This window comes from Xenopus tropicalis, chromosome 1 (genome assembly GCF_000004195.4).
Source record: "Xenopus tropicalis strain Nigerian chromosome 1, UCB_Xtro_10.0, whole genome shotgun sequence".
Lineage (NCBI taxonomy): Eukaryota > Metazoa > Chordata > Amphibia > Anura > Pipidae > Xenopus > Xenopus tropicalis.
This window is the reverse complement of record NC_030677.2, coordinates 37,704,165-37,719,493: the sequence shown is the minus strand read 5'-3', so window position 1 is coordinate 37,719,493 and position 15,329 is coordinate 37,704,165. Positions and strand designations below refer to the sequence as shown.

The window sequence follows — 15,329 nt, the reverse complement described above, 5'->3', positions numbered from 1 at the left end:
AACAGAGTTACAAACTGCCCTGTCCACTTTATCACCACATTCATCTTTGTGGTCTTTTGCATGAAACAGGTCAGTATCTAGCTTTCTGTTCTTGGTCCCTGTTCAGCAAACCAGAAAGACCTTATTTAAACCGACATGTTGAGACAAAGGATGGCTGGTGAGCAAGTGTCAGAAAGGTGTATGTTCCTAGGGGTACCAGGTAAGTGATTAGAATCACTGGGGGTGCCTTACATTTACACTTTCCTTTTCTTTTACACTGCTGCCTTGGGCATTTTGGAAAGCAATAATGACGCAGATCATGCTGTATGTTAAGGACAAATGAAAAAAAAAATGCTTTTAATATGAACCTGTTTATTAGTGTACATTGCATTCTTGGGTATTATTTTAAGAAAACAGCTAAAGAATGCAGAATTTGAAAAAGGGAAAAGATGTGCTTAACATCTCCTTCACCATGTCCCTTATCCAAAGTCTTGCACACAAGAGGAACGGCTATGCCAAAGAACCCCTTCATTCTTCCTTATGAGCTGCATTCAGGAATATCCCTACTGGGAAAAGAACTGCAAAAAAATCCAACACAAGTAAACAGATAGAAGGATACAATGCTCACTACAGCTTGGCAAGTTTAACTGGTGCTTTTTGACTAAAAAAAATTAAATCAGTAAAGCCTGTTTGTCAGTTTTGCCTCATAAATGAAGGGAAACCAACATCTACTAATGAAAATAATATACATATTCATGTAAATTAGCTTTAAAGGGCAGTATATTCTAAACTTAAACCTGGTTTGGGACCAAGTAGACCAGAAAATTTTGCAACAATTCTATTGATACACAGGCACTTGGTTCTGTTGGTGCATAATGTTCTATTAAGCTGGTCCAATTTCATGGTCTGAGAAAAACCATTTTCCATTCTCAGGAGCGAGATCTTGGGCCCTGACAGTCAGCCCAAGTTTATACCAAGGGACTCTGTAGGGATTTTGGGCTACTTGCTACACTTTCCATTGCCATCAATGGGAAGCACTCGGGCCACCTTCTATTGTTTGAGACCACCCTGGGCAAAAGCCCCACCTTATACATGGTAATATGGTGAGCAGTCTGGCCTTTGGGCCTACTGCCCCACTACTGGTGCATCTACGGCACCTCTGCAGGGAGTTGGACTTACTCTACTGTACACTAAATAAATGAATAATCTTCATTAAAGCCATCTTAAGACTACACAACCACCTTCATGGGGGATGGAGGAATGGCCACAGTATAGAAGTACTTAGTGATCAACATGAAAAATGACATCTGATAAACTGAAATCAATACTGTAATAACTGTTTCCCATGCCCTAGCAAGGCAGTACAAGTACAGCCCATTGATACTTAGTGTAGCAGAACTGGCTTAGCATTCATTACTTGCTCTATTGTAGCTACTATTGTAGCCGGGTATTTCAGGGGTCATGTCTCTATAAGCAGGGCTCACAGACACATACCCTGAGCAACATGGGTACTCAACATTGGAGTATATAAATGTGCAGGAGTGCTGCGCTCTCTATTTAATGAGGGAGTGTTACCCCTACACAGCAGGCCATAGGCTGGTGTCCCCTGCAGAGCTGCAGTGAGAGGCTATTCATGTAAATTCTTACAGTACACAATTTATAGAAACCATACAGACTATATATTAGGTGGAATGTTAAATTGCTCAGTGCATATGGACCTGGACTGTGCGGTACTTATGCAGTAACATTGCATAGCAATTAGTACATTGGTTCCTGGTTCCCAAAGCATTGCACCATCAATTCCACTTTAGTTTTTCTTCATGCTGTGCAGCGGATCCACCAGCCTGTTGTGTACATGCATTAAACCTTGTGAGAGAAAAGAAAGAAAAGCAATAAGTTTGCCTGTGCTGTGAGAGTATTTCAGCACATATGCTTAACCCCCAGTCTGAAACACACACATTAATTCCATTGGTATGCCTTTTAAAAGGAAAATATGCCCCCCCCCCCCCCCCCCTCCTTTTTTAGTTCTTCTAATTAAACTTAGAAAGGTCCATAAACAGTGTCTGAACTTCCAAAACTAAATATATAAATTTATACACTGACATACCCAATTCTCCGAATAGAAAGGAAATCATACATAGGCACCCGTTTACTAAAATGCGTTAAAATTAGTCGAACAATTTATAGACAAAATTAACGCCAAATATGTTATCGCCAGTTTACTAAATGGCGACAAAAATAAATTTGCGATTTTTCTGGCACAAATATATATATGATTGCCAGTTATCACATTCGGCAGGAAATATGCTACATACTAATTAACGCAAGGTTTACTATTCAGCGAAATCGCCTAAAGACAAAATTCTTGCCAGAATATTTGCAAAAAATTAACGCCACCATAAGGTAGTGGTGTTAATTTATTTTTTCGCCAGAAAATTCTCAGTGGGGACAGGAAATATCCCATAACTCACTATTTTTTATATGTATGTGTGTATTTATGTGTATGATTCTATTGGCGGGGGGGGTTGGTTTCATAGTGATTGGCTATACTTTGCATTTAGATAGTCAAGTTTCTAAAGTTTTTAAGAAACATTTTTGTTTTTGATTTCTATTTTATTGGCAGGTTGTAAAGTTCAATAAAGTTGCTTAAGTTTTGAAGAAGCATATCTGCCCATATATTTGTCATTAGAAATTGGCATAATAAATGCCATAAAACAAAACTTTTTTATAGCAGATATATGCGCAAACCTAATTTTGTCACCAGAATATTCGCAAGTCACTAAAATTAACGCCAACGTAAATTGGTACATTTGGCCAATTAACGCAAATGATCACAGTGATTTCCACACACATCGCTGTTTAGTAAACCTTGATGCGGCGAATATTCTGGGGCAAGAATATTCTCTGCGTTAACCTGCGGAAAGTCATAGACAATTTTAACGCACTTTAGTAAACGGACGACAAATTCTGCATTCATGCACCATGGGACCAGCCCCCTAGGCTCACAGTGTAATGCAGTCCCTCCCTTTACTTGTTCCCTTGGGGACATGATGGATTCTGGAAATACCTCTGCTTTACAGAGAGTCTGTGCACCACCCACTATGGAAAGCAGATGGATATTTAAGACCCAGAATCACTTCACACTGGAAGAAGGAAAGGGAGGGGTTTCATCACACTGTGAGGCTAAGGGATGCTGGGAAATGGTTCATGAGTGTAAACGATTAAGCTTTAGGTATGGAATCAGACTGGTTTTAGAGTTTTGTTAGACTTATACAGTGGTGTGAAAAACTATTTGCCCCCTTCCTGATTTCTTATTCTTTTGCATGTTTGTCACACTTAAATGTTTCTGCTCATCAAAAACTGTTAACTATTAGTCAAAGATAACATAATTGAACACAAGATGCAGTTTTTAAATGAAGGTTTACGTTAAGGGAGAAAAAAAACTCCAAATCTACATGGCCCTGTGTGAAAAAGTGATTGCCCCCCTTGTTAAAAAATAACTTAACTGTGGTTTATCACACCTGAGTTCAATTTCTGTAGTCACCCCCAGGCCTGATTACTGCCACACCTGTTTCAATCAAGAAATCACTTAAATAGGAGCTACCTGACACAGAGAAGTAGACCAAAAGCACCTCAAAAGCTACACATCATGCCAAGATCCAAAGAAATTGAGGAACAAATGAGAACAAAAGTAATTGAGATCTATCAGTCTGGTAAAGGTTATAAAGCCATTTCTAAAGCTTTGGGACTCCAGCGAACTACAGTGAGAGCCATTATCCACAAATAGCAAAAACATGGAACAGTGGTGAACCTTCCCAGGAGTGGCCGGCCGACCAAAATTACCCCAAGAGCGCAGAGACAACTCATCCGAGAGGCCACAAAAGACCCCAGGACAACATCTAAAGAACTGCAGGCCTCACTTGCCTCAATTAAGGTCAGTGTTCACGACTCCACCATAAGAAAGAGACTGGGCAAAAACGGCCTGCATGGCAGATTTCCAAGGCGCAAACCACTTTTAAGCAAAAAGAACATTAAGGCTCGTCTCAATTTTGCTAAAAAACATCTCAATGATTGCCAAGACTTTTGGGAAAAAACCTTGTGGACCGACGAGACAAAAGTTGAACTTTTTGGAAGGTGCGTGTCCCGTTACATCTGGCGTAAAAGTAACACAGCATTTCAGAAAAAGAACATCATACCAACAGTAAAATATGGTGGTGGTAGTGTGATGGTCTGGGGTTGTTTTGCTGCTTCAGGACCTGGAAGGCTTGCTGTGATAGATGGAACCATGAATTCTACTGTCTACCAAAAAATCCTGAAGGAGAATGTCCGGCCATCTGTTCGTCAACTCAAGCTGAAGCGATCTTGGGTGCTGCAGCAGGACAATGACCCAAAACACACCAGCAAATCCACCTCTGAATGGCTGAAGAAAAACAAAATGAAGACTTTGGAGTGGCCTAGTCAAAGTCCTGACCTGAATCCTATTGAGATGTTGTGGCATGACCTTAAAAAGGCGGTTCATGCTAGAAAACCCTCAAATAAAGCTGAATTACAACAATTCTGCAAAGATGAGTGGGCCAAAATTCCTCCAGAGCGCTGTAAGAGACTCGTTGCAAGTTATCGCAAACGCTTGATTGCAGTTATTGCTGCTAAGGGTGGCCCAAACAGTTATTAGGTTCAGGGGGCAATTACTTTTTCACACAGGGCCATGTAGGTTTGGATTTTTTTTCTCCCTAAATAATAAAAACCCTCATTTAAAAACTACATTTTGTGTTATCTTTGACTAATAGTTAAATGTAAAAAGAATAAGAAATCAGGAAGGGGGCAAATAGTTTTTCACACCACTGTATATAGATATAGCGAGTTTCCTAGCAGAGATATAAGAGATGCACACAGCGTAAAAGCAGGATGAAGCCTCGAGGCAGCATGCACAACTCTAACATCCAGTTAAGAAGAGTAAAGGCCAATCTCCACCCCTTATATAAAGTTTATCCCCTCTTTACATTTCCTAACTACATCAAAGCATAAGGGGTCAGTGTGCGCACAGAACCTTCCCTCTATGTGTGCAATACCCCCATATCCAGCAGCCATACATACACAGCTTCTTCACACTACTTGCTTATTCCTAGAGCTACAAATAACCCCCCTGGTTATAGGAATATAAAAAGGAAACTGCAATTGTGGGAGGAATGTATAGTTCAGCACTAACAGGCAGGTAAGGGAATGCTATGGAGCTGTTTTGGCCCAAGGTTTTCTTTTTTGTTTCGCTGACCCAGAGAGTTTTCCTACATATGTATCATTAGTCGGATTTGAAAGTGAGTAGACTGCATTGGCTGCATGCTTTTTGGCAGGGAGGACGTGCAATGTGTGAGGCAGGGGGTCATTTAGGGATAGGAGGAGAGAATAGGGATATAGGCCTGACAGAGATGGGCGGCTGCTCTCCAAAGGCTGTAAAAGATCTTACCATTTAAAGCTTGGCCCACCAAAGGGAGCAGGGACAGAAAATAGCAACAAATAAAACAACATTTGGGTGTTATTCTATGTTAAACTTACTCTGCACAGTCTTCTGGGGAGTGAGATTATATGTACAGTAAAAGATACAGTGTCTGGCCACTACCTGGTCTGATGGGAAGTGTCATTTCCCGACATTATGCTCATAATAAGGCACACAAAGATTTTCTGCAGTTCCAGGCTAAAGTGTTAGACATAAGGTAATGCCAGAAGGGCCCCCCCTTGAATGTATGTAGAAGATATTTAGGTTAATATAAGTTATGACTGGGAGGTACCCTTTATAGCTTTATAATATTCCTACAAGCTAAAATGCATGTGCCACAAACTGACAGGCTGTTATACGCAATGGGAATAGGAAACAATGTTAGCTATATTGCGCTATATTCAGGGGCCAGCATACCCCCTTGTTTAACATGAGTGCTATCAATAGGGCTTATGCTGGACTGGACTTTTTTGCCTTTTGCCTTCGTTGTAATTGTTTTGTTAGCAGGGGGATTATCTGTGCACTGAGAATTTAATTCACATGGGGTAGCTTTAACCCTTGATTTTATTGTGATTAAAACACAAGGCAAAAAGTTTGCTCAGAACAAGCAATTGCATTCATGTTGAACAAGAGGGTATACTGCCTCTTTAAGCAGGGTCCTCCTTACCTCCTGCACTGGTCAGTATATTTTTTTTGTTTGATACATACACCTTACACCTGTTACACAGAGCTGTGGAATATGCTTGCACTTAATAAATACACAACAATAATACATATTTCACCAATAAGAACTGTATAAACATCATTATATATGTATGCACAGCCCATTCTGTGTATATCTGACCTGAGTCTAGCTGTAGTCCCCTACTGTCTAGCAGTTAGGATTGGTGCTCCTCCTCACTCACTGTGCTGAAAGCCTAAACAATTCCTTATAAAGTACAAAGTGGCAAAGTTATATCCCTAACTGTGTCACACCCAAACCACAACTGTGCTTTCAACCCTTACTACGCACTCACTAGTAGTGTTTAGTTTAAAAGGGATATTATCATCTCTCTTTATCTATATTAAAGGGGAGCTCCACCCAAACACAACTTAAAACTTCAAGCAATATACATCAGTTAAAAAATATGCCGCCTTTTAATGATTCTTAATGTAATAATATGGTTTGGGACAGTTACCTAAGCCTGGCCCCCTGTTCTCCTGCTGATCTGGCTGACTACTTTGAGATTTAAAAAAAATGTGACAGTAGTCCACTATCTTCGGCCTGCGTCCTTCAAATCCCACAATTTCCTGAACATGTCATGACAAAGGGAAAGGAACATCACAGCGCAATGCATTGTGGGTTATGTAGCACCTGCATGCTGTCTGTAAGCTGTGGAGAAGTTGTTACAATTCGTATAATCAATGTTTTAGTCCCTCCTCCCCTGCCAGGATTTCAAATGATGCAGAAGGAGAACAACTATTTTGCAGCTGGATTTCAGCATATAAAAATGGTATTCATACCTTTTTTTTAAAAAAAAAAAAAACATTACAGCAGAAGGTATATTAAGGGTTTCTGTGTAGTGTGGGGCTCATAAAAAAATGTTGGTTTGGAAGCCGGAGTTCCCCTTTAGTTTACAAGCACCAACTAAACCATAGACCTTAATAGTATAATAAATTGCATGACAATTTCCCATACAGACTATTAATGAAACTGGCAAAGCCGCTGGGTTCCAGTAGCAGCTCTATCACATAGCTAATATGAATAACAAATATTCCTGATGTTACATTTGGATACAGAGTCTGGGGAAAGGCACATAGGAGGTTTACTGCAACACCTTAAGCTCACCTTTAAAATATTTAACAGTTTTTACTCGTAACTCTAAAGTGGCATCCTCATCACAGACGAAAATAGTGCGAGGGTGCTGCTGGAACGCCGATACGGTCCACATGTGGTTCACACCTTCCTCTATAGCCTTGTACAAGGCAAAGGCTTTGTGTGCACCGGTTATAAGGATCATCACCTAAGGGAAGAAAGGGACACGTCTCAACATGAACATTCCATTCATTTTATTTATGAGCAGTAATGATTTTTGGCAAAATCCACATATAAAATGAGTGTATGATACTGAAAGGAATGCAAAAGATTTTTTCTTTTTTTTTTTTTGCAAGATTTGGATTCAGATGAAACCTCAAAACTGATGCATATAGGAAATATTGCCTTATATATAATGAAAATTCCTTAAAATAACTGCGCTCAAAATATAATAAGTAAATGAGCTGTTTGGGGAGAATTCAAATTTTGCCCAAAACTGAACGTAATATTTTTGTGCATCCCTTTTGGCTGAGTAGCCAACCCAACTCAAATAAAAAATTGATTGAAATTTGAAAACATTACTACTGGCTGTGGCCAAAATCCAGACTTTATAAGCAAAAATATTGTGCCTCCAGTTGCCTGAAAGGGTATGGATTCACCTTAGCTATATGGTCTGAATCAACTAGTTTCTGATCTATAACTTCTGAATATTCACTGCATTGCACCTTACTGTTCCTCTTTCATGTTGCTCTATGTTACTATTAACTTATGTTACTTTCTTGCTTAATGTCCAAGGTTATAGTTTCCCTTCAAATTGAACAACATTTAAATCGATGAAACCTACATTAATTGCATATGGTGCAGCCAACAGCAGAAACAATGTAACGTGTAGCTGCCACATGGTGGCGCTGTACAACAGGCTATAAATATGTGACTATATTATGGTTATGACTTGAGGGCCATATAGTGCCTGAAATACTGCTTTGGGAGCACTGACCAAACATGCAATAAAGGAGGTTTTTATAGGATTTTATTTGAGTGCTGCTTAAATTTTAAGCCTTTCTGGATTTCTAGGCTGGTAGCATTTATTGTGGTGAGGATTCAGCCAATCCAAACATGGTAACAAATCTTGGGATTAGGCAGAAACCTTAAGCAAGCATTGGATATGGTGTATCAGTAACTGGGAGTTGGAGATGCACAGGAAAAACATGATATGCTCTATGTTTGTCATGGCTTTGCAGGTATTTATTTGTCTCACAATCATGTGAAAGTTGTGTGAGGTTCCCAATGATTTCTATTTACTATTTAGTCGAGTAAGTAAACTTACCAGATCTTTTAGCTGAAAGACAAGTTGTAGTTTTGGCAATGAACCCTAGCTTTATATAATGTTAATGACTTCCTCATCATTAAATGATTATAATGTACTGTAAAGGGTGAAGCCATAAGCAGAAGGAATAAAGACATTACCTCTCTGGCGTCCATTACTGTTCCCACTCCTACTGTCAGTGCCATGGTTGGAACTTTTGAGAGGTCACCGTCAAAATACTTGGCATTGGCTAAAATGGTGTCCATAGCTAAAGTCTTTAATCTAGTCCTAGATACCAAACTGGAACCGGGCTCATTAAAAGCAATGTGTCCATCTGGACCAATACCTAGGAAAGAGCCATTAAAAGAATCAGAACCTAGAATTTTTGGCAATAAAAACAGGCCCTTGGCACAATCAAAAGACATGACTACTGCAGATTGCAAAGTTGTTATTTCTGTACATTAGATAAAAAAGGCTTGATCAAATCCAAACATGATTCTTTTTCTTTGTAAAGATGTATAATGCCTTATTCCTTTAACCTTTTCACATAATATAACTTTAAATCTGAAAATATAGGCACTACATCGTTAGCTTAACCTGCCATGTTAAATCTCTTCTGTTGTTGGTAGGGAAAGGGTTAAAGAGGCAACATTTTAAAACATTTTTAAAAAGTATATATACAAATATATACTTGTGCCTTGCACTAGTACCATACCAAACCTTGCCAATAAAGCAATGGACAACTTCACCACCACCTGACAGCCAATCACTTTACTCGCAGTAGATGGGAGCACAGCAGATCTGCTGGAGGTGTGACTGCACTTGCATAGACCTGGCACAGTAACTGTGTCCAAATCCTTGGAAAAAAACTTGTCCCTGGCACAACAGTCTGGCAATGTGTCTGACTCTACCTATTTAATGAAGGCCAATGACATACCACTACTAGTACTGATACTAAGAGGCTATAGGCAAAGTGCCACTGATCTGGCCATAACTGCTACAAACACAAGCTCTGCATGGAAAAACATTTGGAAATGTATGAAAACGACCTATAGTGATCAGCAGCATTTTGTGTCAGTGCACTTAAAGGGGTGGTTCACCATCAAGTTAACCTTTAGTATGTTATAGAAGGACCTATTCATAGTAACTTTTCAATTGGTCTTCATTTTTTTGTTTCCTCTACACACTCAGTGACCCCAGAAGTTCCAAACTGAAGAGCTGTTGAACAAAAAGCTAAAGAATTCAAATAATGCAAATAACAAAAAATGAAGACCAATTGCAAATTGTCTTACAATAGCATTCTCTACATGATACAAAAGATATTTAAACAGTGAACTACCCCTTTAAAGTTATTAATATGTCATTTGTTATGCAGTCAGGTAAAGGGCAAGGGGATAAAGAAATGCACCAACCTATGTGCCTATTGTAACCTGTATGAATGGGCACTTATATAGAAAACAAAATGAGCCACTGACAAGCTGTATAAGGGGCCCTACCTCCCACAAACAGCTCAATCCCTCCTGCTTCTTTGATTTTCCTTTCAAAATCTTCACACTCCGCTTGCAGATCGGACGCGTTGCCATCAAGGATGTGAGCATTACTGGGGTCAATATCAATGTGTTTGAAGAAGTTGTTCCACATGTAGGAATGGTAGCTTTCAGGATGGTCCCTGGGAAGTCCTATGCACACATACAGGGAAACATGTCACATGATGGATAAGTTTAATTGACACGGAAATTATTTTTTTTTGTGATGGATTTAGTATTTGGCTGAATCAAAAAATGACAGGAGCTGGTTCATCCCTACCAAAAATAATGCATTTCTAAATACTTTCAGTTTTCACTAAGAACAACTATTTTTAGAAAGGATCACATGTCCCAGAAGATAACATTACGCGTACATCGGATTGTACTTTTCAATTGATCCATATTTATAAATCCCACAGCAGAAGATTTAGTGGGCCAAGACCTCTTGTTACAGCTTAGCCTCAGAAGCCTTTGGATCAATAGCTGCGGAAGAGCTTCAGCATGTCTAAAGCCTCCAACACACTGTGTTTTGCAGTCAATAAATATAGATTTCCCAGCATCTCAACACAAACGCTACAGCGCACACGTTTGCTTTGTCTCTGCTCATATAAAGCGAAAATCCAAACGTTGGGCAATTAAACCAAGAATAATACATAGCAGCCTGCAGTATGAACGAGAGGGATTCTTAAAATGCATTACGATTAGCCTTAGCCTTAAAGGAACAGTAACACCAAAAAATAAAAGAGCTTTAAAGTAATAAAAATATAATGCAATGTTGCCCTGCACTGGTAAAACTGGTGTGTTTGCTACAGTAACACTAATATAATTTATATAATAAGCTGCTGTGTAGCCACGGGGGCAGCCATTCAAGCTGGAAAAAAGGAGAAAAGGCACAGGTTACATAGCAGATAACAGATAAGTTCTGTAGAATACAATAGTGTTTTATCTGTTATCTGCTATGTGCCTGTGCCTTTTCTCCTTTGAATGGCTGCCTCCATGGCTACACAGCAGCTTATTTATATAAATTATAGTAGACTTTCTGAAGTAAACACACAACTTTTACCAGTGCAGGGCAACAGCACATTATATTTTAGTTACTTTTATACACTTTCATTTTTTGGTGTTACTGTTCCTTTAAATAATACAAAGTACTGGGGATATCTGCATGAAACAGGGCAGCAGTTATGCATGCAAGAAGAAATGACCGGCACTGAATAATATCATTATTGGAGAAATATCTAAGTAGAGTTAATGAGTTTTTAGAAAACTGGTTAATGCAAAGATGGGTAAGCACTCTGCAGCAACATTACAGATGCCATGTTAATATAAAGTGAATAATGTACCTCCTGTATAAGTCACTGAGGAGTTCTATGACCATATAAAGTCATAAGGCCTACCTCTGACAGTCAATACTTACCAACATACTCATCCATGTTAAAGGTTTTCACATACTTGAATGACAGATCCCCGCTCTTGTGATACTCAATCAGTTTCTTGTAGCATCCTAGGGGTGTGCTGCCTGCAAATATGTAAAATAATGACAAGATACACGCTGAGTTCAGTGCTAATTTTGCCATTTGCGTCACTTCAATATTGCAGGGCGAATATACAGTATAATTAGTTTCCTATTGCTTTTTAATCCTAACGTCTGTTCTGATGTTACTAGCTCAGATTCATGCTATGCAGCCAATGTCTTATAGCCAGTGTCGGACTGGGACCCCAGGGGCCCACCAGGAGATCTTTAGACCATAGGCCCACTCTCCAAACTATTTTTCCTCCTTTCCTCGCCCAACCTCTTTATTCTCCTAGTCTTTTATTTACATGGTAGCATCTATTCTTCCATCTATTTCTCTTCTTTGTTCCCATTCAGAAATAGGGAATGAGCATGAAGCAGGCCAAATGGTCAGGAGCAGGAGGGCCCACTGACACCTGGGCCCACCGGGAGTTTTCCTGGTATCCTGGTGGGCCAGTCCGACACTGCTTATAGCTTGCCACCCACAGACCTCCTATTGTGTTATAATGCCTTTACAAGACAAGAAGGGAGGCTTGGGCTAGCAAGCCAGAAGATATGGTGTGCTGTCCCTAGGGGTCATGAATACTTTTACATCTAACAGAAGTATGGTCCCAAACGTGTGACTAATTGAGAGATATGCTGCATGTATTTTCACAGTTAAATGGGTCAGTCATGAATGGCATACTTACTGCAAGCTATTGTACTGAAAACTATACACTGCTGAGGGGTTACTCTCCACCTGAACTACAATACCCAGCATCCCACAGACAGTTCATGCCACCAAGCATCTAAATACATCATTTATGAGACAAATCCCTAAGGCTACAGCTAGGTGTTCCAGCCCCACTGATACATGCCATATAGAGGTTCTTACTAAAGTACACTTCATCTAAAACGGGGCCATATGGTATCTATTCCATGCAGTATCCGATACTGTGGCAATATCTATAATGCTTTGTATTCTCTGCATAGATATATTTTGTTTGTGTGAATGTCAGATCAAAGAATAAAATCATGTAATGCAGTGATGTTTATACAAGTAATGCTATATAAATGAAAACATACATACATAAATAAAAAGGAAAATAATCCAATGTTACTGGACTAAAATTACTGGCAGACATAATTGTAATCAGTTCAGACTTTTCTACAGAGTCAGCATTCACTCAGGAAAGAAATAGATAGAGAGAAGGGCTGAGCTACAGTAATTAGGGAAGCAGGCTGGTCACGGCAGATATATGAATGGTCCTTCTGAAGAATTGATTTGCAGAGATAGATAGTTCAGTATGGAATGTACCCACAGACCTCCTTATACATCACTGACACAACCTGAAATCATTAGACAAAGGCCACATAATTTACTATGCAAAGTACACCAAGACCATGGCTCTCCATTACACTGGTTTATCCATCCATTCCTCTAATGCAATTACAGCTCTTCCTGAATCTGATCAGAGAAAGTAACAGTATACATATAACATGCAGAGCATACACACACATTTATAGTTATGGCCATGGTAGGACTGTGACATTACAAAGTGCATTATAGTAAGAGGGATTAATCAAAAATAATCAAAAAAAAAAAAAGTAAAAGTCTAATTGAACGTACCTGTCGGCAAACCTAATGTGAAGTATTTATCTGGACCAGGACTGAACTGAATGATACGGTTACAAATATACTTTGCTGCCCATTCACTAGCAAGCGCATAATCATCCAAAATGACCAGCCTCATTCTTCTGATAGATCTCTTTGACAGTACAACATAAGGCTCAAACCTGGAGGGGGGAAGAAAAAAATAAATTAAGAACTGCGTGTGTACAGGCACTATGTACCCTCCAGAATATATCCCTACATCAGGGGTCCCCAACCTTTTATACCCGTAAGCCATATTCAAAAGGAAAAAGTGTTGGGGAGCAACACAAGCATGGAAAAGTTCCTGGGGGTGCAAATAAGAGCTATAATTGGCTATTTGATAGCCCCTATGGGGACTGGCAGCCTATAGAATGCTCTGTTTGGCTTTACACTGGGTTTTATGCAACCAAAACTTGCCTCCAAGCCAGAAATTCAAAAATGAGCACCTACTTTGAGGCCACTGGGAACATAGAACATTATACCTTTAGGCTGCTAAAAATCATTTCAATATTAAATAAACTCAGTCGGACTGTTTTGCCGCCAATATGGATTCGTGCAGCTTAGTTACCCTCAAATACAAGGTACTGTTTTATTATTACCGGTAGAAAGGAAATCATTAAAACAAATAATTTATTAAATTGGACTCTATGGGACATGGCACTGCTGGCATTCTGGTGCTCACAATAGGTTTTGGGATAAAAGGTCTCATCCCTGTACTCCCAATGCTGAGACAAATAATTTCTTAAAATAAAAAGATGCAGCACCTAATATCCTCCTCTGTAAGTTACCCACCCACTTAGACTGTAAGCTCTATGGTGCAGCAACCTCCCTCCTACGGTGTCTCTTTATATGACTTTGTTAACACCTTCCACACAGATATTCTTTTTTTCTGGTTATTTGATCTATGAGCTGAATGTTGTATATATATCAGAAAGCAGCACAGCTTCATTTTAATCAGCTTGAAAAAGGAACTAGAATGTTCTGAAAGCTTGCTATGGTTATCTTAGTTAGCCAATAAAGGTATCACCTTTATACCACTTTTGTTATTTTTTATTTCAAAAGGGTTACCCTGTAACATTTATTATTGTAATAACCCTTGTTTGTTCTCCTATGGTATTTATCTGCTTTACAGAGCTGCTTGCATAAGAAGCACTATATAAATATAAATACAAAAAAAGCTCTCACCAAATATAATGAATATAAATAGCATATTCTATAGATTCACACAAGACACCAATGCAAACAAAGATAAGGTGTCATTTGCCTTGAACTTTGCAGCACTGCAGTAAGGTAAAGAAAGGCCAGCTGCTGCTGCTGTGCAATGGGGAGCCTGGCAGGAGTGATAGCTCAGCTATGTACCAGTTGCCCTGTAATGAGATATGACCCACAACATCCCTGCAAACTAGGCTTTATTCACACTGCGGCTCTCTAGTAATTCCGCAACTACAAATCCCATTATCGCTAGCAATTGTAAATTAACACCAGCCGATCAAACCACGCTGCTGCAGATTGGAATTTTACAATTATAAGTTAAATTATTTAAAAAAAATGAAATTGAACATAGCGAAGTCTGACCCACCAACATGGAAGGAACGGCAGCTACAGCAACTCTTTTTCGACCAGCCGCTTCCAGAAGATCACCTGACAGCTGTCATGTGACTTACATTCTACCTTCGCCCATTACAACGTATTTCGTAGTCATTACGCAGCCGCCATGTTTTTGGATGGCGGAAGTGAGAATACAGATATAGAGTGAATTAAATGCTGTCAGTGCAGCCGCCTGCCTTAATTAACACTTGACAGTGGAAATCTACTTACCCAAGTGTACCAGGGTTTAATAGGAAACTTGTGGGCATACACATTATCCATTAATAAACTTATATGAAAAAGTGGTTGATTTAGTAGTACTGTAAAAAGAAAAATAATACATAAACTAAATACATACACTAAAAAAGCTGCTCTTCTAAATATGAAAGAAAGGTTACCTATAAGTTATGCCTTTTTTAAACGAACTTTTTTTTATGGTGTTTAGGAAGGCACAATTTAATACAGGTATTGCAATGCAAGATTTGTGTTACATACAACT

General features: G+C 39.2%; 1 protein-coding gene across 2 annotated transcripts; it reads right to left on the bottom strand.

Annotated features, from left to right (window-relative positions):
• Positions 1–308: 308 nt before the first annotated feature.
• On the bottom strand, positions 309–14,928 carry gnpda2 (glucosamine-6-phosphate deaminase 2). Of its 2 annotated transcripts, none has more exons than NM_001102854.1 (7): positions 14,823–14,858; positions 13,220–13,386; positions 11,515–11,616; positions 10,068–10,250; positions 8,733–8,917; positions 7,299–7,473; positions 309–1,845 (listed from the first exon to the last, which is right to left on the bottom strand). In NM_001102854.1, exons 2-7 carry the CDS (start codon positions 13,341–13,343, stop codon positions 1,787–1,789), a joined length of 828 nt encoding a protein of 275 aa, NP_001096324.1. In that variant the 5' UTR covers positions 13,344–13,386; positions 14,823–14,858; the 3' UTR covers positions 309–1,786. The 2 variants fall into 2 exon arrangements, with proteins under 2 accessions (NP_001096324.1, XP_031757012.1); XM_031901152.1 differs by lacking the exon at positions 309–1,845 and adding an exon at positions 4,924–5,449 and having other exon boundaries at positions 14,823–14,928.
• Positions 14,929–15,329: the final 401 nt, after the last annotated feature.

Bases quoted from the DNA above. Each gene is read 5' to 3' on its own strand.
- gnpda2 (XM_031901152.1), bottom strand. From the start codon at position 13,343: ATGAGGCTGGTCATTTTGGATGATTATGCGCTTGCTAGTGAATGGGCA. The intron at 11,617-13,219 runs GTACGTTCAATT...ACATATTTGCAG, and splicing joins CACATTAGGTTTGCCGACAG to GCAGCACACCCCTAGGATGC. The intron at 8,918-10,067 runs GTAGGGCCCCTT...GCTCTTTCCTAG, and splicing joins GATTGAGCTGTTTGTGGGAG to GTATTGGTCCAGATGGACAC.